Source organism: Cuculus canorus, chromosome 3 (genome assembly GCF_017976375.1).
Source record: "Cuculus canorus isolate bCucCan1 chromosome 3, bCucCan1.pri, whole genome shotgun sequence".
Taxonomy (NCBI): domain Eukaryota; kingdom Metazoa; phylum Chordata; class Aves; order Cuculiformes; family Cuculidae; genus Cuculus; species Cuculus canorus.
In genome coordinates this window covers 77,658,384-77,671,043 of record NC_071403.1, presented here as the reverse complement: position 1 = coordinate 77,671,043, position 12,660 = coordinate 77,658,384, and the positions used below count along the sequence as shown (strand labels likewise).

Here is a 12,660-nt window from a genome sequence, read left to right as displayed (position 1 = left end):
TGTAAAATACTCCTCTGAGGGAGAGGGAATAAATGTTACCATTAAGGACTTAAATAGGCTTTCAGATGAAATACCATAACCAGCTGCAGGTCAGCAACAAACCATTCTTTGTTAAGGTGTTTTCCTTTTACAGAGATACAGACCGAACAAGCTGAATAATCTCATCTTTTTAAGGTAGACTGTTAAGGTGGACTGATTTTATGATCAAAAATATCCTACAGGTCATAGTAACAGAAAGGAATTGCAAGGAATAAATTTCAAACTAGTCATTATGTTAGTATAGCAATTTCTGGGGAAAAAAACAAACAAACAACCAAACTCTGAAAAGAACTATGATATTCTCCTACTTATGGTTAATATTTTATACATTTTTTGACCTGCTACAAATGTTTAAAAGTAATAATCTTAGAGCAAAAATAAACCCTTTCTGGCCCACATGAGAATTATCAAGCTGGAGTCAAGACCAATACATGCAAATCTGAATTCTAATCTTACCCAGGTTAAAAAAAAAAGAAGCAAAATAATTTTAGCAGATTGTTTATTAATCTAACTATTAAAAAATCAGTAGTGTGTGAAATAGCTTCATAATAGATTAAAAAAAAAAAAAAGAAAATCTGACATCTCAATATGAGCCTGAAATTAGACGAGAAAATTACTCTCTTGCCAAACCATCCTTTGACCCCTTCAAGCCACCAGTATGCTATGCTATACCTTTAACCTAGACAATGTCAGTAATTTTGTTACAGAGTGGTATGTAAAAGTCTAAACTTTGGTATTGTGTGACCATCTTAGGGAAAAAAACCCAGCAATTTTTAGGTATATGAAGCTGGCAAGAAGAATCCAGCAAACGAAGATATTTACACACTGGAGAGAAGTACACAGGCAATAGCTGTTCATATGACAGAAGTTCAGAAAACCCTAAACAAAACCAAATTAGCGCTGTAGGTTTTAGCAGAAGAAAACTTAGCTGTCATAGAAAAATACTTGATTAAAAACTTAAAACAGGGTAAAAAAATGGCAGGGTAAAAATATAAGAAAATAAGAGACAGTGCAATGGCTAAGGAGTTCAGATTTATTAATGCATGATAGTGGCCACTATTTTAATTGCTTCTGTGTAACATAAGTTTTCCATTTAGTATAATGGTAGCTATCACACCATGATTGTATGTGTAATAGGTACCTTGGAGTTCCGTATCAAGATTACTTCTAATAGACCATAGAAATTTGGGCATTGCTACTATACACCATTAGCTCACTCAGTACATGTAATAGAAGAGAAGATTATATGAATGTGCCGGTAATTGTGTGCTACTGAAAACAGCCCTTGTGTTTACTGTGATCCACGAAACCTGCTCTGAATCAATGCTGTGGAATTTTGAGCAGCCTTTACAAACCTTTATGGCATATTTTCCAGGGATAGAACAGGAATAAAAATTCCAATTTTTTGTTCATCTCCAATTAAATTGAATTACCAATTAAAATGGCATCACGACGAATTGAACCATCTGGACATAATGCAAACAAAGGGGTCTTACAGTTAACTGTGGCCTCTGAAAGAGGTGTGAATGAGTAGGCTGTTCCCAGTTTTAAGTGGCTCCTGATGCACACACTTGCAAGAAGCTTAATCGGGAATGCTATCTAGTAAGGGTAATTACCATTTTCTGTTCTGTATTAGTTATTTTTCTTGACCTTTATTTTTCTATTAATTAGTTCAAATGTTTTAATATCAGTCTTTTTAATGTAATGATTTAAAATAATAACTTCTCTTTTCTTGCTCTGCAAGCTTGTAGAAGGATTTTCCCAAAGGCAAAATATGGATTTCTTAAAAGCTTTTAATTGTTTCACCAGTATTTCATAGAAGGAAAAGCTGTTTTCAGACGTAAATAATTTGACAAATAACCAGGGGTAAAACCAGACATGAAAATGAATAGATAATCCTGAGGGAGGAAGCTCAGAAGAACAGAGATTTGAACAGAAATGATTCTACTACAATTATACCCTTACTGCTGGGTATTTTTCATTCTTCTTGTGAGCATAACTAAGTCCATGTACGCAAACTGAATCTCAAACACAGAAATATGCTTTGTCCAGTTCATTATTGACTGACCTTGGGAAGATCTTAAGCACCATCTCCAGCTGGTGAGGAATGCCTCTCTAATGAGACATGCTAGGAACAAAGGTGATGCAGGGCGCTGTGTGAAATAGAAGCTAATAAGCTCTGTTGAGCTGATAAATATGGGTTTCATGCCAGCATTGCCCAAGCTACTTGGGGTCAAGTGACATCAAGACTGCAAAAACATCAATGAAAGTAGGGAGGCACCAGCAAGAGTCTGTGGCAAAGGACAGGGAGGCAATTACCAGTGATGTGGTATCGTGTGAAGCAAACCAAACTTAATTTCATAATAAAATAAAATAGAGGCAACTGGAGTTGGAGTAGGCAACAAGTCTTTCGCAGGGGAAACAGAACCTCTTCTGTTTTGTTAAGATGAATGGCAAGAGTGCTCTGTACTGAAGGAAAATGCTAGAGAAGAAAATCAGCTCACCGTTTCTGTATGTTAGGGATCTAAGATGGCATCATGCTATTGATGCAATTCTCCGCGCCTTGCTTCTCCAGCCACCTATCTGCATACGCACAGCTAGCTGTAACTGCTGACAATTAGCAGACAGGGCTGCACTTCACTCCATGTCAGAGGAAATGCAGAGCGTGCCCTATCATTCATCTTTCTGACCCAGTTTGTAAGAAACACTACTCATACTGGCAGGAACTTATTTGACAGAAGGCGTGTCAGCAAGAGCTTTTCCTCAGTCTCACTCCACTGGCCACAGCAGAAGTTACTACCAAAGCCATTGTCCTAGATGACTGCTGTTCCTGCTGTAATGTTGAAGGCTTGCTTTAAAAAAAAAAAAACCACGTTTTCTTTGTATGCAGCAAATAACAGAAGGAAGTTCATAGGCAACATTAGTAGACGATCTTGTTAGCAGGTGGAAGTGAGAAATGCAGATAATTTTATTTTTTTGATGTTAAGTAGGAAAAGTATACAAATTTTAATACCAACTTCAAATATTTTTTTGGTAAGGTGGTATTTGTAGGACATTCTCTTAAGTCAAAGCCTGTGGAAATATTTAGGAATGGCTACTCAGTTTAAAAACTGAGATACTAGTTACTTAGCTGTTTATTTTTGATCACATCAGCTGACTTGCCACAGTAACATCCTTCCTGCCAGTCCCGCTGGTTGAAAAGGAACAAAAAGCTGTAAGCACCTCCCTCTTCAGAGGAACAGCAGTATTAAATACAATGCTGTCACCAACTGTTTCACAGTTTAAGTACCAGTGTAATTCTTCAAGTAAATTAAGACTTGTCTAATGTGCAATTCAGTGATACAGTAGGAGTTAGAATCTGGCTCTGCTGTTGCAGTTCTATATACTGCATTGACTTCTCTTGCATTTTAGATGCAGTGTATTTAAAAGAAAACATAGTTAAGTATTTAAAGTTACAACTTACCAAGTCATTGTCCATTTTTAATAACAAAAAATATTATTGGAAGTAACTGCTAGATTTGTGTGAATCTGCCAGATTGTACTTTTAATTGTAATTCAATTGAAAATGATGAGTTTAATATCCACACGGCTAAAAAGGAGCCAGATTGTTGTGGATATGTAAAGCATGGCTGGAAATTATAAAAACCTGTTCTTGTAATGTATTCTAGTATTCTGCCTGACAGAAAATGTTAATGCATTTGTATGGATGTTGATGCAGAGTAGTGTTCTGGATCACAGATATCCATACAGGATATTCCTTGTCTGCTGTCACTTATTTCTTCCTATTTGGTATAATGGCACATAAACTGTAAAATGTCTGGAATCTGTAAAAACCAAAAAATTTTAATGGACAACAGCCACTTCTCCCAAGCCTCTACTGTTTTGTTCTTAATTTTTCACTCAAAATACTCTCATTCTAAGTTCTTAATTTTTCACTCAAAATACTCTCATTCTAAGTTTGCTTACAGTTCTTACTCAGGAAGTTCCCTTAAAGTGGATGGGGAATTTGGTCACACTAAGGCAGATGCAGTAGCAGAGAAGAAATCTTCAAGAGTTGTTGTGGAATTCCCACTTCATTATTCATGCTACAGAGTGATTCCCCGTGCTTTCAGCTCTTGTGGAACAAGAAGTAACTTTTAGATGACTGTGCTTGTAGGGCTTTTGGGAGTTCCTAGCGATACTTAAAAAGATTCAACACTTCAGTGTTCCTTACTCTTCCCTTTATTGCCACGTCTATTCCTACAGCATTGGTTTCTCCAGGAGCAAACATTGGACAGGGAAGGTGACCGTGCTTGTCATCACCTTGCAGATTCCACTGTCCTGTCAAGTCAGCCCATATTCAGAAGATTGTAGGTTTGACTGCAGTGTTATAGCCCTGCTGTGGATCCCAAGCATCCACGCTTGGCTCCTGCTTTGCTCTCTTCTGGAATTCCATGAGACCAGGCAGAAGCTTTGCAAGCCGGCAGTGCTGATCAGTAGGCAAAACCAGCAGCAAGCGCTTTCTCTCTGCCAACTCTTTCCTTTGGTTATGTAGGAGAGGAAGAGAAAACCACTGCCTCTTGCATCAGCTAAAAATGGGTAGATTGTTTACGTTCATCTTCCAGAACAGTCCCCTCCCTTGGCTCACTGTGGGCAGGGCTGACCAGAAATCTGATGAGGTAAATGGGACTGTATACAGTTTCCTGCCATCCATAGACTTGAGGCATCGCTTTGTGTTCTAATCATTCTTTTTCAATTTTTCTTTTGCCACAACAGGCATAGGAAGTGATGCTATGAGAAATACAAATTAAAGTGAGACCATGAAGTAATTCGGTAACTTGCAGATCTGGGGTGTAGGCACAGATTGCTTATAATTTCTGTGTCTTGTGTAGAATCTTTTGTGGTACCAAATAAGATGCAGTAGAAGTGAGATGGGGATGCCTTGTCTGTAGAAGAACACTACACTTCAAATAAGAAGGTTAATTGCTGTTCTTTCAGAAGTGGTGGGCCACACTGGGTTAAATACTGATAGGTCTGTCCTAGAGAATGGAGATGATGAACAAGGTTGTTCTCTCTGTGCATTTTGGCAAACTTTAATAAATATAATTTTTTTTTTGTTCCAAACTATTCCTGAATATGCATTCCTAGAATAGTTAAAACTATTAAAACTTAAGTTTATAAATAATGTTTCGGCATTTTATTGTTTCAAAGTAGAAGAATCATTGAAACTATATTACCAGTCCTATTATAGCCAAAATACAGTATTTTACTTTCCAAGAGATATAATTTCAAATTGGTTCATACCATTTAGGGGAGCTCCATATACACTAATGAAATACAAATGCTAAGAGTATGATTTATTTATTTTTTTCAAGGAGGTGTACAGTGCTGGGGTTATGAGGGAAGGAGCAACGATGGCTTCTTAGCATCTTAGAGGTCCCACTGGTTTGACAGTTGAGGAAATGGTTCTGGTCAGAGCATCCACTTGCTACACACCTGAGAATCCAGATGCTCCACCCGGAGGGTGAAGGAGTGGAGGGAAGATGATTTCAGTCGGCTCATACTTGAGACATAAGCAATCACCTGCTACCAGACTTCTCTATTTCTGAGTCAGTCAACTCCAGTTGCCAACTTCCTCAGCTGGTACTGAAGTGTAGTAAAAACGTTCCTGGATTTACTACTGTTAAGTCTAGTCGTAAACTTGCTGTTTAGAGTCTTCCCAGGTATAAGATGATAAAACTATGCAGCCATATCTATCACAAGATACAGGTTATAGTGATCTTGCCTTGCCACTTGAAGTAGAGCTATGACTTCTAACTATTTCCTAGATCAATGCTCCTGAAGACTCTTGATAGCTACAGTAAAAATGGAAGCCTTCCATATTCAGCTTCTGGGATCAGAAAAACAACACAAAAGAAAAACATTTACTACTTTTTAATTAATTTTGAGGGATGCCTGTCAAATTGGGCTCATCAATCAAAGGTAGAGAGCTTCCTGTCCTATGGTGAGTCGCCTCACCTTTTCGATGCCTGCATTTTAAATAGCCAGTATGCATCACTGTGCAGCTGAGCACAAGCGAGTGGGAGAGCTTATCCAGGAGAGACACAATCGGCCAAGCCTGGCTGCACTAGTAGGATGTCCCTATCTGTGCAGGTGCCTAGGTGATGAACACTAAAGGCATCTGAATGACCTCTAGCTTGTCGATTTCTTCTAGCTATTGCTGCATTGTAAATAGCTACCTTTACAGCAATTTATTCTTATTGATGTCTGTGTATGCCTGAAAATAAGGTAAATATGTTTACACTTGGTTTGACCAAATCTAAGCTACAGACATGACAGAGCTGCTTCACAGGTTTTGAGGGCTCACTCTGAAAAAAATAAAGGCCAAAAGTAAAACTCATATGACTGCTTCTGGATACTTTTTCTGAAATTTTAGTTTTCTCTTGTACTAATCTCTAGTTCTAATAGGGAATTGCAGATCAGCTGAGATAAACCAACTTACAATGTATTTCATAAAGACATTATGCAATATTTATCTAAAATATAATGATTGTTCTTCAGGTACAGTGACCAGTAGCAACGCTGAAGATGCACCAAAACCTGATGGTGTGGATGAAAGTAAAAACATCTAAAACTGTTTAATCAAATCTTTCTCTCAATGTTATGAAATCTCAGTATAATATTTTTCAGGAACTCGTGAGCCAGCTGGTGGTATTAACACATGACAACTACATGGGCTATCAACTTCTAGCCAGTCTCTAATTCCTAGAAATTGTTTTATGCCAAAGTCATTACTGCCTAATTAGAGCCCACAAGAAACAAACTGATGAGCCAGGGAAGTTCCATAGTATTGCATGCACAATTGCATATTATAGACTGTTGCCAGATACAGGGAGCTTAGCAGTTGGTTAGTTAGGCTTTTACAAAAATGCTTTTGTAGTTGCTTTTAAGGGCTAGTAGTTTATTGGCAGTTATTTCATCCATGGATCACCAGATTCTTATTCAGATCCAAGACTGTGGATTCTCCCCTTGCTCTTTCTTCTTTCTTTTGTTTAGCAGGAGTTTGAGTTCACTCTGAAGATCTGTTTTCAGGAGGGAAACATGGAATTTGCTGAGAACTTATAATTGTGAGAATTGAAACAAAATCATTTAATTCTGCAACGTTGTTTAAAAAAATCCCTGGAATATGAATTGCACACTAATATTTCAAGGTCCATAATTTATTTTCCTGATCTTTTACCATTAGGACAAATATGATACCTAATATTTGGGTTAAAAAAAGCCCTAATCTGTTTATGTGTGATGTTTAGCTGTTACTCTGAGGTTTTTCAAAAGGACTTAATTTCAGTCACTTTGACCACACTGCTTTGTGAGTCTCTGGTTGGTTCTTTTTTACTGTATGTAAAAATACAGGTATTTGGGAAAATGCTGCTGCAATTTAATTTATACTACATGGAAGAGAAGCTGGATTTAGTTTGAGATTTTGTGAAATGCTTTGTCCATAAACTACATAATCTAGAAAGCAGATACGGCCCTGTATGTCAGTGCAGCATTTGAGATTTGAAACACAAGTGCCAAGAGATGGCTTAAGGACAATAGCTTAGGCAAGCAAATTGCTTGTCATTTGCTGTTCTGTAACCAGGTCGCCCCCCTCCCTGCGCTCCCCTTCCCCTGCTAAATCCCTCCAGAAAGCTGCATTTTGTGTTAACGCGGGTGTGCCTGGATTTCACATCCTTAGCAGAAAAACCCTCTCCTCCCCCGAAAGGCGTGTGGTTGGGGTGCGGACAGTGCGATTAATCGCCCATTTTTCTCTTCAAGGGCGTTAGCGACTCCCCTACCCACTCATTTTCTTTTCCCCCTTTATTACGAGTTTTTCCACATCGACACCTTTTTATTCCCAGAGGGGAATAGGAAGGGCATCTCCATCCCGCCTCCCCGGGGGCACATGTGCGTGTGCCAGACCCCCTCTCCTCATCCTCCTATAGCCCACGCTGCTGCGAGGCAGAGGCTGCTTCCCCCCCCCATCCCCTTCGTCCCCATCCCCCTTCTGCCCCCAACGTACCCTTCCCATTGCGTTCCTTCCCCTACCCCCTCTCCATCTCCCCCATCCCTTCTCCCCCTTTCTCCCCATCCCCTTCGTTCTCATCCCCGTCGTTCCTCCCCGTGTCCCATCCCCTTCGCCTTTCTCCCTTACCCCCATTTCCCTTCTCCCCCTCCCATCTCTTTCCCCCATCCCCATCTCTCTCCCCCATCCCCATCTCTCTCCCCCTCATCCCCATCTCTCTCCCCCTCATCCCCATCTCTCTCTCCCTCATCCCCATCTCTCTCCCCCTCATCCCCACCTCTCTCCCCCTCATCCCCACCTCTCTCCCCCATCCCATCTCTCTCTCCCCCATCCCCATCTCTCTCTCCCCCATCCCCATCTCTCTCCCCCATCCCCATCTCTCTGCCCCTCACATCCCCATCTCTCTCCCCCCATCCCCATCTCTCCCCACCACATCCCCATCTCTCTTCCCCCCACATCCCCATCTCTCTTCCCCCCACATCCCCATCTCTCGCTTCCCCCATCCCCATCTCTCCTCCCCCCCCATCCCCATCTCTCCTCCCCCATCCCATTCCCATCTCTCTCACCACCACCACCACACACCCCCACCAGCGGGCCGCCGCCTCCCCCGTGTCCGCGCCCTTGCAGCCGTTTCCCCCTCCGGGCCCCGCCCCCTTTCTAATTGCGCTGCCATCTGGGGGGAGGTGGTGTAGGAGGAAAGAGGAAGGGACCCGCTCTGGCGGAGGGATCAGCGGGTGCCGCAACGCGGAGGGATCCATAGGCTGGACCCAGTCGTCAGTGAAGCGAGGAGGGAGGGGTGATGCGGCGCTGTTGGGTGCGCTGAGGCCGTTATTCGGGAGCAGCGGGACGCGGGCGGCAGGGCTGGGAGCGGCGGGGGGGGGCCGCTCCCGTCGCTGCCCGGTGGCAAAGGGAAGGGGGTGAGGAAACGAGGACTGGTGTAAAGCAGCCCATCGCCCCTGCCGGCGGCCGCCTCCCTCTGCCCGTGAGGGGGGCTCTTTCCGCGTGGGGAAGGGGCAGGATGAGCTTGCGGAGTTGTGCTGGGCTTTCCCCTTCCTTTCTGAGGAGCTGCTGAAGCGGATTTTTCCTTCCTTCCTTTTTTGTTTTGTCTGATGCAGAATCCCAGTGGCGAGGCAGCCTCCTTCTCTCCTTGCCTCCCTTCCCTCTGCCCCTGCGGTGTGTAGAGAGGGAGAGGCATCAATGGAAAAGCTGCAGTACGCCTAGATGGGCTCTCGGATGCGTCTTTTTCTTGAAAGGAGAAGATAAATCCCAGCTACCAGCACATTGACTTCTCTGCTGGTGAAAATGGGGTTCACTTACTCCACCTAAATCCTTGGAGCGTTGCAGAGAGTTGCTACAGTGAAGGACTTATATTTTTTTTTTTTTGCATCGGAGGAGTTACTTTGATGCTAACCATTTTTTTGTAAAATGGAGAACGAAATATTCACACCCCTTTTGGAGCAGTTCATGTCCAGCCCTCTTGTCACCTGGGTAAGCCTTCATTCTTTTTTTATCCTCACCCGTTGCTCATTTATTTGCTCATTGTTTGAAGATAAATGCCTTGCGGCAGAGAATGAGGTGGAGTTAGTGTCACGGTGGTGATGATGATTATGTTTCAGGTTAAGACATTTGGACCGTTAGCTGGAGGAAACGGGACCAACCTGGAAGAATATGTGGCACTAGTGGATGGTGTGTTTCTGAACGAAGTCATGCTGCAAATGTAAGTGTGTCCGAGTTGTGCCTCGGGATTATTTTTTTCTGTTGTCTTGATTGTCTTGTATGTTTTGCTTTTTTTATGAAAGCTCTTCTTTCCCCTCCATATTGACCGTGGTAAGTTTCTTTCTTTTTAATTGCAGTAGTCAGTGGTCAATTGCAGTTGTTGTCAGTTAAGGGGAGACTTCAGAGCACAGTAGACACTCTTTGCCGTTTAATGTCCAAGTGATGCCTTTGCAGGATGTATACTCTAGTACAGGCTAAATCATGATATGTAGAACTTACTGGAAAATTAGATGACTGTAAATAGTTTCCTATATTTCCACTGAGAAGCATAAAGATTCATTCTACTGTATTCACTCTATACTACACATCATTCTACTGTAAGGTATTCTCATAAACATAATTTTGAATATATTTGCATGGCTAATAAGATTCTAATACATGTCTTAGTGCATGTGACCTACAACTTAAGGATTGTATGCGAGTCACATAATGTTCACTGAGCAAATGGACCATCCTTTAACTCCTTCCGCTTTATTTTTCACTGTTCCAAATTACAATAGATATCAGTTGTGCAGTAAAGCTGGTATTTTAATTGAGTTTAGAATGTTTCCTGGCTATGAACCACAGAAGAAACATTTTTACATGGTTTTATAAATTGTTTATTGAAAAGTCATTGTTAGAAAAATGTCTTTATCGTTACAGTGACTTTTTGTTTAATTGTAGTTTTGACTGGAATGTTGCCCACTGCTGTAATGGTATAGAGTAACACTTCTGTCAAGTGTCTGGTGGTATAATCATAAAAATGTTTCTAGAGGAAAAAAATCTCCGTGTGTTTCCCCCCCCCCCCCATTGTTTTAAGGCTCTACAGAAAAATGGTTCTTTTGCTCATATAGGTATGAAAAAATGTAGGCTTATGGATGGCTGGATAGCTACATCCATGTGTAAGCAGCTTGTGATGACAGCTGTTCCTCAGGAACACTGCTCAGTGATGGGCATCCTTTTACTCTGTGTATAGTTTTTACTCATATTTAGGACTTTAGAAGTGTTTGGTGTTGGTATTCAGCCTCTACAACTAATCCATGTGAAAAGATCTACACATTACCACAGTTAAGTTTGAATTCACATCCTTTTGAAACCAGTATTTTTTTGTCACCTACTTCTGTGAATTCCACGCATTTTCTTCTGCAGTACTGAGAAACATGGGAAACTTGGTAGAATCAAACTTTCTGAAAAAAATCTTGATGGTATTTATGGCATGTTTTAATAAGAATTTTAGGTGATGCATTCACTGAAGCATACTGTTTTTATTTTACAGTTGATTTTTTTCCTAGGACTACATATTAATTAAGTAGCTTGTCAATTATGACCACATATTTAAGATGTAGAGCTTCTGTTTGGTAAAAAAAAAAAATGACAGCTGGAAGGCAAATTCAGTACTAAACTGGACCAGGGTGATTTTGAAGAATATAATATTGAAATTAAACTTTATTAGTAAATTTTTTGAATAGTAGGAGTATAAATATTTGATATGTCTGTCAGATACATGTATGTAAAATGAGTAGCTGCAGAGAGGGAACATTCCCATGCTTACGGCACTGTGTGTTGGCTTTGACTTTGTATGGGTATCTTTGACCCCATACTGTGATTCCTGTAGATTACTTAGAAGGAATTGTGTGTGTTTGTATAAAAAATACACATGGGAGATGTGAATTTAAAATCAAACAATTTCATAGACAGAACAATTAAAAACTGCCTTAAACTAGAGGTGCATGTGAAAAGACTCCAGTGTACAAATAAAACTCATTTACAAATATTACTGGAAGGTGTAGTTTATTTAAAATACATTTTTGGGGGACCGAAATGTTTTACAGTTGATTAGTGCTTAGAATTGAAGGTTCCAGAACTGTGTTCTTATTGGGGGAGGGTGTATGTGGATATTTTTTTTGGTTTTTTTTGCCAGGATTGAAAGAGGAAAAAATGCTTCATGTTTTGTAGACAGACTCTGTCTCTGGTGAAATCACTGTGGAAAGCTGTGTTAACTTCTAGTTTGATTCACTTTGAATATCTGCCTATTAAATGTGTATCTTCGTTTGAAAAACATTTAAAAGATATAGCTCCAACTAATCATCAGTATCACTTACTTTTGGTGTTTTCCATTTTCAGTCTTTATTGCCGTATGTTGGGGAAATGTGATAGAAAAATCTGTATCATGTGACTTCAAAAGCAGAATATTTTTCTTCAGAATGTTGCCTTTTTTTAAAGCTCTCAGTGACTTATCTCACATGAGAACTAGAGATGCGTGCTTAGGAGCTATGGCACTCTGTAAGAAGCTCAAGAGAAATGTTTTTCTTGCAGAAGTCACCAGGAGTGCCATTTGTAGAATTGTGTGGAAAGTACCACTAGAAGTTCTTGTTCTCATTGTTCTTTCTTTTGTTTTTACATGAGTTGTGTTATATGGTGCTTACTTTTTCTCTAGGTTTGAGGTATTTGGGGCTGTTAATGCTTTGGTGTGATAATACAGCTAGTGCATTCCTGTCAGCTAGGGACTTGGTGGTGGTGTCAGTTGGTTCCTATGGCTGGAAAGCCTTTGCAACATTAGATGCTTTGAAGAGTGTTGAAAGCATGAACAAGGGGAGGCTGTTAGAGGTGCTGTGTTCCTGCTTTATATGTACTTTAATAGTTACTTTCCCCTTCCCCTAAATGATGAAAAACCAAATGCTGTGACCATAAAAGTGAGTGTTAATATTGGATTAGGCATGGTTTGTAAACAGTTACACGATCAAAAAACGTGGCTTTGTTACTTAGAGAAGGTTTTTTGTTCAGTTGAAGAGAGTTAATCCTGCCCTCTGTCAGCCACAAGT

The 12,660-nt window shown here is 40.5% G+C and overlaps 1 protein-coding gene across 14 annotated transcripts in view; it reads left to right on the top strand.

Annotated features, from left to right (window-relative positions):
• The first annotated feature begins 8,784 nt into the window (after positions 1–8,784).
• CCDC88A (coiled-coil domain containing 88A) overlaps positions 8,785–12,660 on the top strand; it is an 81,973-nt gene continuing 78,097 nt past the window's right edge. For 7 of the 14 annotated variants that reach the window (XM_054062059.1, XM_054062054.1, XM_054062056.1 and 4 more), the window contains exons 1-2: positions 8,966–9,571; positions 9,700–9,800. In XM_054062059.1, the coding sequence (XP_053918034.1) occupies positions 9,509–9,571; positions 9,700–9,800 (164 nt within the window). In that variant the 5' untranslated portion in view covers positions 8,966–9,508. Of the gene's footprint in view, positions 8,898–8,965; positions 9,572–9,699; positions 9,801–12,660 lie in introns of those variants that run through there. The other 7 variants (XM_009558587.2, XM_054062065.1, XM_054062064.1 and 4 more) reach the window with 2 other exon arrangements.